Here is a 12,633-nt window from a genome sequence, read left to right as displayed (position 1 = left end):
AAGGATTTTTAGTAGACTTAGCTTCCTGCTGCTTTATTTAGTGTATTGTGGTTTTTTGAGCACGCAAGTAGAGAACGTACACAAGTGTAGAAGTTTAGGTAGCCAAGGCCTGTGATGTGTTTATTAATGAACCATTAATGTTAACACAAAATCACAGAATCATAGAATTTAAGGGTTGGAATGGACCTTACAGATCATCTAGTCCCAACCCCCCCTGCGCAGGGCAGGGACACCTCCCCACTAGATCAGGTTGCTCAAGGCCTCATCCAGCCTGGTCTTGAACACTGCCAGAGTTGGGGCAGCCACCACGTCCCTGGGCAACCTGTGCTGGTGTCTCACGAGCCTTATAGTTAAAAAACCTTTTTCTAATATCTAACCTAAACTTCCCCTCTTTCAGTTTGAATCCATTACCCTTTGTCCTGTCATTGCAGTTCCTGACAAAGAGTCCCTCTCCTGCTCCCTTGTAGCCCCTTCAGATACTGAAAAGTTGCTATGAGGTCTCCACGCATCCTTCTCTTCTCCAAGCTGAACAGCCCCAACTTCCTCAGCCTGTCCTCATAGGGGATTAAAGTTAATGAAGAAACTTAGGTGGATTCTCAGAGATCCCATTTTGATTCAAATAAAAACATGTCAGCATGGTTGGCATTAATGAAATCCAGGCATTCATTTACTGGACAAATAAAACCCAAATTAGTTGGTTAAGAACATAGATACACTTTTCAGGTAGCATTTTTTTAGATATTCTGAACTTGTTGTAAAGTGACTTATATCTTATGTTGCATATGTTATTCTTTAAAACTCAACAATTTTTACCTTTTTCACTATCTACCCAAGTCCTTTTCTCCTTTATGCTGGTCACAAAATGATGAAAGTGAGAGTGCACCTTGGTATTGCTCCTGTTTGTCTCAACATTGTGAGGAGGCAGAGTCCTTCGTAATTAGACACTTACCATAGAATTTCTTGCAGCTTTTTGCCCATTCATCTTCACTCACCTGGTTTGTTATTTTCAGCCTTTGTCTGGAAAAGCAAATGTCAGGTCTTACTTCAGCAAGTAGCTGTCGTGTTGTACATGAGGTTATTGGGCCCTTGACCCAGTACGGCTGTTTTACTTGTGCTGAAATGTGTTTCCATTTCATCACAGCTGGTACAGGATCTTGGTCAGATGATGAACTTGCACTGTTCCATCTGCTGGCTCCAGGCCTTATCTTGAAAGAACTCTGAGAGAGTTCTGTTGTTGCAGGGTCATGCTGCCTTCCCTCAGGAGATGGCTGTGTTTATAGGATTTCTGCTTGTATTTCTCCAAGGTTTGAGGTTCTCTGGTGTTTTTGAATTATCAACTTACTACTCTTAAAAGCATTGATCAGAGATCATGTTGGAATTCCTGCCTGTCAAATCTAAACCTGCCATTTCCTCCTGCAAGTTTTTCACATGACACCACAGCATAGCCATGTCATACAACTAGAAATGTTGAGATTTCCTTTAACTTTCTACCAGACAGTTTTCCATGAGGTAAATGGGAACTAGAACCCTCATATTGTCAGTGTATCCATTTGTCACTACTGATACTGGTAATCTGTGAAACCTTTAGGTAAACTGTGCTAAGGAATAAAGATTCCAAGATGGATTTGACAGGATAATACATATATATATTTAGCTTCACATGCATTTTATTTAACTGATAAAGAGGTTTTTAGTGACCCCAGAGAGAAGACGGGGTGATAACCCTTCAGAAAACCAAATGGTTTCAGAAAACCAAATGGCTTCACCAACAAGTTCAGGGTCATGATAGTGACTGCAAAATATTGCTGAAATTATAGACAACATAAAATTATGAATGAGTAGTGTTATTGGTTGGAATCATTTAGTGTGCACTCATGGAGTGTTTTAAAACAGAAAACTAGGGAGAGAGTGAGCTGACCCTATTTTTCATTCTCGTGGCTCAGTGTGTGTGGTTGAAACTGCTGATTGTGTTCTGCCTTATAAATCTGTGTAATGAAAGTAAGGAATGCTGGGATATAAGTATGCTAACAACTAAGTATTTACTGTGTAAATAAATCAAAAAACTATGTCTGACAGTGGAAGTGTATGTGTGTGTGACTCTTGGATACAACCACAAAGAACTCAGCTCTTCCTTACATATTAAGTGTGGAAGAATGTGCTGATACAGAAAAACATACAAAACTGTAATCATTGATATTAGCAAAGGTAACTGCAATTGTGTTAGCTAAGATGAAAATAGCCATGAAATACTAGTTTTAACCAGTCAGATAATTTGGAAGATGCAGGATGTCTGCAGAGAAAGATTCTTTAAAATTTTGAAAGCTTTGTGATTGACTTTAACATCTGATGTAATGAGTTAGGTGTTATCTAGTCCTAGCCAATATTGTACATTAAATCAGTGTCCCTGTGTGCTGTATTCTATTTTCCAGTTGAATTGGAACAATTTATCACTTAGCATTAAGTTGAAATTCAACATTTAGATACATGGTTGCATATGTCAATTTGAATAGGTGCCTGGAATACTTGCTAAGAAACGACGCCAACCCGGGGATCCGAGACAAACAAGGATACAATGCAGTTCATTATTCAGCTGCTTATGGTCATCGCTTATGCCTTGAATTGGTAAGAAAACGTATCATAGACAAAAGCTGTAACAGCTGCTCTTACAGATTGTGATGGAAAGGCAGGGGATTCCTCCACCTTGTTTCTGCACCTGTAAGCTAGGTCAATAATATATTTCGGCCTCTGTGAGGATAACTATTTAAGCATTTGGGATTCCTAAAACAGAAACAAGGTGAGGAGCTAAGATACTAGATGCTGGCTTAAAAAGATAATACATTCACAGATGAACAGAGGACATCTCCTGGTTGAGGATGTGGGACATTAGTTTTGTTTTATTTCTTAACGTAGATGACACTGCTAAATTGTTGAACTAAGATAGCCACAGGTTATCCCATTGAGAACTGTAAGAAGTTTCATGAATGTCATCTGAAGGAGCAAATGAAAACGCTGGGAAAGCCTGTGAGGAAAAGTGCCTTATGAAATAGTTCACATAGTCACAGTAGCTACTGGCCTCATAAAAGAATTTTAAATATTAAAGCCACAGTTAGTTTTTTATTACTCCCTTTGCAAAACTACGTATGTTATTCGATATGCTAATTTTATCTTCTCTGTGTTATACAACTTCAGTATTTTTATACAAATTTATATTCAGATGTATTCAAACATGAATTCTGAATGTTTTTAATTGCAGATTGCAAGCGAAACACCTCTGGATGTTGTAAGTGTATTATTTCTTACTGTTAAAGTACTGTTATACGACAAAAGGGAACATGTAATTTTAAAAATACTGCTTATTTCTGAGACTTATTCAACCATTTCTTCAATGCATAGATGTATTATTTAATTGCAACTACAATTTAGATTTAATTGCACTTCAGAATTTTAAAATAGGAAATTATTTTTAAACTTTTTTTTTTTTACTGAAGCAGTCATATGACCATGTTATAAAAGTGTGATAATGAAAACATGTTTTGAATGTATTTGGTGTTCTTCAAACACTCTGAATATTTTAATTTGCCTAGTGTACTCAATTAAGTGTGCGCTTGAAAAAGACCCAGAATTAAAACTTTAGAACACATCTGAAAGTAACAAATAGAAATGTATATACATAGATATTTTAATGCTATTTTAGAACATTTATGCCTTTTTTGGGTCCATTTTTTCTCTCTGAGAAATGTTTTTCTGTTCTGAGAAATCCATCCTGCTTTCTGGCCTTTCATGCTGGTTTCTTTCTGACTTTTCACCTAATCTAAAAGCTTACCCAGTTGGTTGTTGGTTGTCTTTTTTTCCTACTGCCGCTGCTGTCACCTGTCCTTGTCATCTCTTTGTATACATTTCACCTATATTATTTTATGTGGCTGCTTCTAAAAAAACCCAACTATTTCAGTTTAATTTCTGATTTAGTCATTGTATTGTTACACAAAATTAAACAACTGGACTTGGGAGACAAATATTGGGGGGTTACAGTCACTGCACTTCAAACTGTAAAAGGTTGAAGGAGATCAGGACATCTGTAATTGTATATTATTCCTATTTTTATTCCTTTATTTTTCAACCTGTGTACACTAGAAACGGTAGCAAGTATTGCTGAATGCTTTTAAAGGTGAGAGGCTTTTGCACTTACTCTGACTTTCTCTCTCTAAGCTAATGGAAACATCAGGTACTGACATGCTGAATGATTCAGACAACAGAGCACCCATAAGTCCGCTGCACTTAGCTGTAAGTGGTTTGTTCTTTACTGCTGACAGCTCATCTGGTGGCAAACAGTTGTTGACATGAGTTTATTCATTCTGTATTTTTTCAAAATAGGTTCATAACAATAAACAGAATGCAAACATTTGTACCAGTATTCCTGAATGAGCTGTACAGGGTGATTTTTGCATTTCACTTGAAACTTGCTCTATGGAACAGCTTTCATGTGGAATCTCCTAATTGAGATTTATGTTACAATTTATACTAATGAAACTTTCATAAGATTTTTTTCTCTAAGTAATTATGACTTTTTTTTAATCATTGTTGTTTTGCCCTCGTTGTTTAGTATGAGAAATGTTTGTCCTTAATATGTGAAGAATGATCTGCACAAAGAGTAGTGTAGGACACTGATGGAACTGTCTGTGCAAACACATTCACAATAGAGAGTAACCAGCTCAATATATAACTTTCATCTTCTCAATGAATTTCAAGCAATTGCAAAACCACACTGTACTTTCTGAAAATCGAAATAGTCTCATGCACTGCCTATATATATACATATATATCTCCAAAGTAAAAAATAATCTTTAATACTGGCAAATGAAGGTTATTTGTACTGTATTCTTTTTACTGCCTTTTTCTTTTTCAAGTATGTTATTGTAAAAGCTAATAGGGATTACTTATGTTTGCTTATGTTCCTTACTTGAAATAGTCTGAGGATGATGTAGCTATAACATGAAGTGATGAAACATGCAATATTCAAAATACTGTTAGTTATACAAATCAGAGACAGACAATTTACTGAAAGTAGTTGCAGTTGCTGACTAGAAGGATAAAATAGAAAAAAGCACCAGCCTTCTTGATGAAATTGTGGGGGTTTTCTTAAATTAGTTGTAACTGTTGTAGCTACTTATAGGCTGCATCAGTTGCTCTTCTACATGTTAAAACAAAAATACTATCTTCACAGTTTCATTTATGTAGTCCTGGTAAGAAAGGGAAAAATGTGAAGGATGGGAAAGCTGAAGAATTTTCTCATTCTTGTAGGCCTATCATGGCCACCATCAAGCTCTGGAAGTGCTGGTGCAGTCACTGCTGGACCTTGATGTGAGGAATAACAATGGAAGGACACCACTGGATCTTGCTGCCTTTAAGGGACACGTGGAATGTGTAGATGTGCTCATTAATCAGGGAGCATCCATCCTGGTGAAAGATTATGTTGTGAAGAGGACCCCAATACATGCTGCAGGTATGTGCTAACCTCTAAAACTTTGAAGTGGCTTTTGAAGTGGATCTTCTTGCTTAGAAGTCTCTGTGATTAATTAGAACAGAAGAGAATGATGTCTAGGAATCAATAATGACTTCTGAGGTATATGCTGTGTAGAGAAAGGTGTCACAAAGCAGTTTCGTGTAGAAACCTATATTAATCCAGTTAATCCCTTGGGCTCAAGGAGTGCTGTTCCACACTGCCCTCTGGAAGGCTGCATTGTCCTTGTCCATGCAAATGGCTGGGCTAGCTGTGCTGACAGGTGTTGGTGACATGTCCTCATTTCTCTCCCTGTCTTTCACACAGCCCAGACTATAGGCCCAAATTTAGATAGGTGAATTGTGTTGCCTGTCTTGGCAGTAAAATACTTCTAAAAATGACTGAAGTCTTGGATAATTTTGGCAGTTTGGAAGAGACATGAAAACTTACTTTGATTTTTTTCTAAGGATTTAAATGACTCCTGAGCATTTTCAAAATAACAGCAATCCTTTGCAGTATTTTGCCCCTGCATTTCCTAGAAAACATTTCTAAGCCTACCTTTCTCAGAGTCTAGCATTCATACTGTATTCTTATTTATTTTCCTCTCTTTAAAGAAAAGGTTAATTTAAAATGACATTTATGGGAATGGTGTTAGAGAAATGTTGCAGAAAAAAGAGCATTATGTACAAAACATCATCATTCTAACCACTTAATTTGTTGTCCATGAGCACAAGCTGTATTCTTCTACTTGATTTAGCTTTCCTAACTTGTGTTAGCATTTCTGCCAGCTACAGAAGCATGAATTGTCACTGTTCTTATGTGGATTGAATACTGCAGCTGTATGTCAGAAATAATTTCCCCTCCAACAAGCAGTCATTTGTCTTTCATGAGTTGCATTTAAATGCAATTTCTCAATTTTATGTTCCTTCTCTTTTTCAATTTTTTTTAATCCGCTTGGTTCATTGCATCTATGCATTGCATTTCCTTCCCCTTTCTCAATGTGATTTCAGCTATTATTTTATAACTATGCACATGCTACACTTGCTGACAAAATCTATATATGATTTACTAATGTGTTTACCTGTGCCTTAAAACAAGCAAAAGTTATGCCAATGGCTATATTTAATTATGCCAGCTTATAAGCATATGTTCTAATTATGGTTAATGTGTGCAACCTCTTTTATATCTGTAAAAAAATCTGTTGGCAATTGACAGTTGGAATAAATTACTTTTAATGCTGCACAGTTGAGAACACCTGATGTCTGAGATTATTTTCTGCTGATCATGTTATGATTTAAGTTATAACGGTGGTAACACTGTACAGGGGAGTTTCAAGCTAATGAGCCTTAGTCTGAGCAGGTTTCCATTCTGTTTGAGCTGTATGCTCAGAGGCAATTAATGTAAAATCTATGTCTTTATAATGTTTTACAGCTACAAATGGCCATTCAGAATGTTTGCGGCTATTGATAGGAAATGCAGAACCACAGAATGCAGTGGACATTCAAGATGGAAATGGACAGTGAGTTTAAACAACAGACATTGTGTTCTTCACAAGTTATTGCATTTTATAATAGAAAAAACTATTTTGCAGTGGTGATTTTAAATTTATTATTTTAAAGGGAGATGAGACTTGAACTAGGACAAATACAACTGTGTATATTACAATAAACAAAGTTGGCAGTGAAAAATGTTCAGTTGGGAGCAAATTAAAATGTGTCTTATTGCCTAGATGCTGAGAAAATAGATTCTAGTAACTTAATCAGGACTTCTGAATTAGGGGATGTTACTTTATTTTCTGAATTAGGGAGTTTTAATTTATTTTCTTGAATCTAAAAGCAATTGAGTGGCATCCTCAGAGTGAAGGTAGTGCTGGAGAAGATCATCGATTACATAAATTTTAACAGTGTTGACAGAGGGATAGCAGTTGTTATACTTCAGCTGAACTCTAGTAATATTTCCACATAGATCACACTTTATTTTGCTCTCTGCTCAGGACTCCTCTGATGTTGTCAGTTCTCAACGGGCACACAGACTGTGTTTATTCACTCCTCAACAAAGGAGCAAATGTAGATGCCAAAGATAAGTGGGGAAGGACAGCATTACACAGAGGGGTAAGAGAATATTCCTTTTCTGTCCTTTCCAGTCTCATACATACTAATTTCAAACACAGACTTAATATGTAGTGTAATCAATTTCTCATTATTCTCATCTTGACATTCTTACTTTTAACTGTCTTTTTAGTTGCATTCAAAAGGCTTTTGCCAGCCTTACCTACCCTCAGAATTCTTTCAGACTTCTGGAGTCTCTTAATCTTGCTGTAAAGTGTTGACTGAAATGGTCCTAGAGTACAGCTTTTTGTTGGGGAGGGAAGGGGGTAGTGTTAATGGAAGGAAGAAAAGCATGATGCATGCCATACACAAATGTTTTGTCTATAATCTCTGCCAGATAAGACAACTGAATGAGCCCTAGAGGTTAGCAGTTCATTCAGTGTTATTCCAAGAAATTATTCCATCATCAGTAATTATAATACATTGCTATTTTTCCAACAGAATCACTGTTTTTACGAATAAAAGTAATTACTTATTTTGCTTATGTTGTTATTACTCAAAAATGCAAGAATTTGCTTTGGTTATATACACTTTGGCCTATATACCTGCATATTTTCAGACTCTGTGTTTCCTGTCTCCCTCTCACAGGCAGTTACTGGGCATGAGGAATGTGTGGAAGCATTGCTTCAACATGGTGCTAAGTCCTTATTACGAGACTGTAGGGGACGAACCCCTATACACCTGTCAGCTGCATGTGGCCATATAGGTGTTCTGGGAGCTCTCCTGCAGTCAGCTACATCTGTGGATGCAGTGCCTGCAATAGCAGACAATCACGGCTATACATCACTGCATTGGGCCTGCTATAATGGTAAAATACAGCTCTAAATGTATTTGTGGACATATAGGTAGAAGTTACTACTGCTTAGAAAAGCAACATGTAAAGTCTCTCCTCCTTTGGTCCATATTAGTCAATGAAAGAATATGACAGATGTGAGATCTTGAAGAGGAATGTATTAGCATCTAATACATAGGAAGAGCTGTTTATTTTTGTCCTATATTTTTGTTATAGACTACTTAGTTTTATACCTCAAGGACTCTTTCAAGAATTTCAGCATAGTACCTTTGAATAGAAATGTGTCACACATCCCCGAAATTAATCTTCGCAAGGAGTCTTGGGAGGAGTGGTTTCAGATTAAATCTGGTTTTAAATTTGCTTCATGTCAACCTTGATAGGCATAAGAAGCTAAAGTATATAAAAATGATTCAATAAGAATTTATTTTTTTCTTCACTGATACTTTTCATGGATTTGAGAGTGAGGGAGGCCTTAAAAGGTAGGAAATTCATTCAGCTCCTTTGCTAAAGATTTTGTGCTGTGTGTTCATTTCCAACATAGTAGAGGTTGTTATTTGTTTCACCTCTGAGTGACATGATAGAGAAAAATTAAGAAGTAAGAGTTTAGACCTTCATTTTACCCACTATTATTGAGTGAGTAACTAGTGAGCTGGTGCAGGTGGGTAGTAATTTGACCTAAAATAGCATCTCTATTGCATTCATAAAATGGACCTCTTCAGCTTGGTCCATTTTCACAGTAACCACAATATCTGAATGAAACATAATTGAGATATGCTTGATTTGTAGAATGAAAATTTGAAAGGGCTTGTGAAAAAATTCAAATCTTCAGACATTGGTGAATGTTGAACTAAGGTTCTCTTCATATGTGCATCAAAGATCAAACAAACACTTGCCATTGTTGGCTACCTGTCCAGCAGCAGGGTATAGAATTTTGAAAATATTAGTATGATGGGTTGAACATGTTGTTTTTAAGGTTGTTATGACTATCAGCTTGGGTTTTCTTTGGATTCAGCAAGACAGTGGAACAAAAATTAACCTCAAATGGTGGAGACATTTTCAAGTAGACAAAGTGGTGAATGTACAGAAGAGTTGGAAATGTGGAGGTGTAAGAATTGAATTAAATGTTCCAGATGCTCTTTAGAGAACATGAGTTACCATCTAAATTTTGTAAAGTTTACAGTGTTAAATGTCAGCTTGATTTTCAGGATTCTAAAAATGCCATAGTTCCTAAGTGTAGCCCTATTGAATATAACCACTCTGTCTTTGAAACTTTCAAATGAAATACTGCTTAATGTAATTTAGATACCTGTGGGTTTTTGTTGTAATCTATAATTAGACCTTTTCCCTTTTTTTAATACCCAACTCTTACATTTGCTTTAGGTCATGACAGTTGTGTAGAGCTGCTCCTGGAACAGGAAGTTTTTCAGAAAATGGAAGGAAATTCTTTCAGTCCCTTGCATTGTGCTGTGTAAGGAAGTGCAAAATTATTCTTCATAAATTTCACTCCTGTATTTAACAAAAGATTTATCATTCTGTAAATAACAGCCTGTTTAATTCATTGTAGGATAAATGACAATGAAGGTGCCGCAGAAATGTTAATTGATACACTAGGTGCTGGTATTGTAAATTCAACAGATTCAAAAGGAAGGTAAGAGTGTTAATGTACAAAAGAATGTAACGTCATACAGTGGCTGAGCTAAATTCTTCAGCCATTTGGGGGTTTTGTTACTTAGTTAATTGTTCATTCCCTCAGTTTTATTCTTTGAAGGGCTTTTTTTATTCTGTGCTAGAAAAAAATTTTAGATTTAAAAAATCCTGTTCTGATTCGATAAACTTGAATTGGCTTTTTATTATATAGGCAAGTTTTAGCATGTTTTAAATTGTATCACTTTGTGGTAGCACTTTGCGTATTTTATTTTTTCTGAATCAAATTGTATCTCTATTGTAAACTACACGGGGGGTGGGGGATTATTTGAAACTAGGAGGTGACTTTCTAAAGGCAGCAGTCACAGCTCAGCAGTACTGAGTGCAAAGGATCAGTGGGAGGGAGTGCCCAGACATTTGTATTTGTGGGATCACAGTCAGGATGCCCCTGTGAATAGAGCAGGAAGCATGGCTGAACATGGCCATATGTCTTTTGATCTGTTTTAGAACTCCTCTACATGCAGCAGCTTTTACAGATCACGTTGAGTGTCTGCAGCTTCTGCTTGGTCACAATGCTCAAGTAAATGCTGTAGATTCTTCTGGGAAAACACCTTTAATGATGGCTGCAGAAAATGGACAGACGAATACAGTTGGTAAAGAGAAAGCTTTATATGTTTCTGCTCTTGGCATTGTTAATCTTGCTATGGGTGAAGTTGCCTTACAGTTAACATCCTTGTGATTAGATTTTGTCAAAATTCTGTTTTAATTTTGCGCAACTGTAAACCATTTAGACTTTAAGGAATATACTTCTAGTTAATACAGATCTTTCTTTTCCCAGAGGTGCTGGTTAGCAGTGCTAAGGCTGATCTGACTTTGCAAGACCGTTCCAAGAACACAGCACTCCATTTGGCTTGCAGCAAGGTGTGTGTGTAGTCTGACTTAGCAGTGCTGAGCTCTGTGTTATCAGACCCTGTTTGCAAATACTGTTACTTGGAAAAAGCATTCAAAGCAATTTGTGAAGAGTATTTGTTGTATGACATGTTTGTTTTGTGTTAAGGGTCATGAAACTAGTGCCTTGTTAATACTGGAGAAGATTACGGATAGAAACCTCATCAATGCCACCAATGCAGCCTTGCAAACGTATGTATCAGCAGTGAGGGTGTTTTGAAGATGTGTACTTGGTGTCTATCTTGCTCATAAAGAGGAGTGTTTTTCAGATACTTTTTTTCCAAATTGGTTGCATTTTAATTGTTTCATAGGTAAAAAGATTTGAACTGACTTGGAAGTAAAAGTGTTTTGCTCATACTTAAAGTTCTAGTTACAGTGGGTGAAAGGGAGGATAAATAAAACTTGAATTACTGTGATTCCTGTGTGGAATTACTACAATAATATTTTGCTATTTTAAAAGTTATCCATTTTTTCAGTTAAAATTCACTTCAGTTAACGTCTCATACAAAGCAAGCTAAGACTTGGTCTTCAAAGCTAGCTAACTTTAAAAAACCCCAACCAACTAGCTGAAGTATGCTTTTATTTGTCAGCATACTTTCTGTTTTGTGTTCCTAGGAAACTATGTTTTCTATTAAATATCACGAAGAGCACATTATTCTTAAGCCTCCCTTCTCTCAAGTAGAATTATGCCTATGTTTTTAGCCCAGATCACAGGGAAAACTTAAAAATGTATGGTATGCCACACCAATCAGGAAGGGCTGGTAAAATGACTCTTCTGCATTTTTTTCCTTTTAGAGAATGTATTTGTGTTACAGCAGTACTTGATGCCTGATGTGTAGCTGAGTTAGGCACATGAATTGTCAGAGTGCTTTAATACCCCATTGAGAAATGCTATCATAAACCATTTAGAAAAAAATCAAAAGAACACAAAAAACACTGGAACTTGTAAGCAACTTGCATGTTATTCTAGCCTTACATCCCTTCTGGAATTTTGGTCATATTCAAACTCCTAAAGTTCTTCCAAGGTGGTGCACTTCAGGCAGCTTGAAATGACCAAAAAGCAGGGAAGGGATTGATTGCCTCATGTCTGACTTAAAGCAAGTATGTCTTGAGAGAAGGAAAAGCAAAAATGAGATGGGGACAAAAGTGGCAAAGTGCTACCACAGGCCTGTGTAATTCCACCCATGTGCCTTGGCTCATATAGTCTGTCTGATCAAGAGATGTCATGGGGAAGAATAGGTACACATTCGCACCTCCATGAGATGTTTATATAAATTGCAAGATATCTGAAACAGTTGTTTCAGATATTACTGGTTTGGCAAATGTTTGATAACTAAATTGACTTTCCGAACATCTTAAACAAAGTCCTTCTTTGTGGCAAGATAAGCATTAAAATTGCTGATCTCTATATTAAAATTATTTTAACTACAGCACATTTTTCAGTATATCTGTGGTGTGCAGTAGTTCATGAATTTTTAATACTTTAATGTAAGCACCATAGATACAGCTGCTCCTATTTGTATCTTTTGCATTTCTGGTCTCTAAGTAAGGCACTTGTTTCCAACTCAAAATATAGTTCACAGTTAATTCAAATAATTTTAAGAATCTTGGAATGAATGGAGAGCGATATAAAGCAGAAGGGA

General features: G+C 36.4%; 1 protein-coding gene across 2 annotated transcripts in view; it reads left to right on the top strand.

The window, feature by feature from the left end:
- Nucleotides 1-12,633, top strand: part of ANKRD28 (ankyrin repeat domain 28) — a 74,332-nt gene that overhangs the window by 55,731 nt on the left and 5,968 nt on the right. For both annotated transcript variants that reach the window (XM_009069201.1, XM_009069199.1), the window contains exons 15-26: nucleotides 2,511-2,622; nucleotides 3,254-3,280; nucleotides 4,207-4,281; nucleotides 5,299-5,500; nucleotides 6,929-7,016; nucleotides 7,491-7,608; nucleotides 8,194-8,413; nucleotides 9,779-9,866; nucleotides 9,963-10,046; nucleotides 10,550-10,695; nucleotides 10,881-10,963; nucleotides 11,100-11,182. In XM_009069201.1, coding sequence (XP_009067449.1) covers nucleotides 2,511-2,622; nucleotides 3,254-3,280; nucleotides 4,207-4,281; nucleotides 5,299-5,500; nucleotides 6,929-7,016; nucleotides 7,491-7,608; nucleotides 8,194-8,413; nucleotides 9,779-9,866; nucleotides 9,963-10,046; nucleotides 10,550-10,695; nucleotides 10,881-10,963; nucleotides 11,100-11,182 — 1,326 coding nt within the window. The remainder of the gene's footprint in view (nucleotides 1-2,510; nucleotides 2,623-3,253; nucleotides 3,281-4,206; nucleotides 4,282-5,298; nucleotides 5,501-6,928; nucleotides 7,017-7,490; nucleotides 7,609-8,193; nucleotides 8,414-9,778; nucleotides 9,867-9,962; nucleotides 10,047-10,549; nucleotides 10,696-10,880; nucleotides 10,964-11,099; nucleotides 11,183-12,633) is intronic.

This window comes from Acanthisitta chloris, unplaced genomic scaffold, assembly GCF_000695815.1.
Source record: "Acanthisitta chloris isolate BGI_N310 unplaced genomic scaffold, ASM69581v1 scaffold13962, whole genome shotgun sequence".
NCBI classification, from domain to species: domain Eukaryota; kingdom Metazoa; phylum Chordata; class Aves; order Passeriformes; family Acanthisittidae; genus Acanthisitta; species Acanthisitta chloris.
This window is presented reverse-complemented; position numbering and strand designations above follow the sequence as displayed.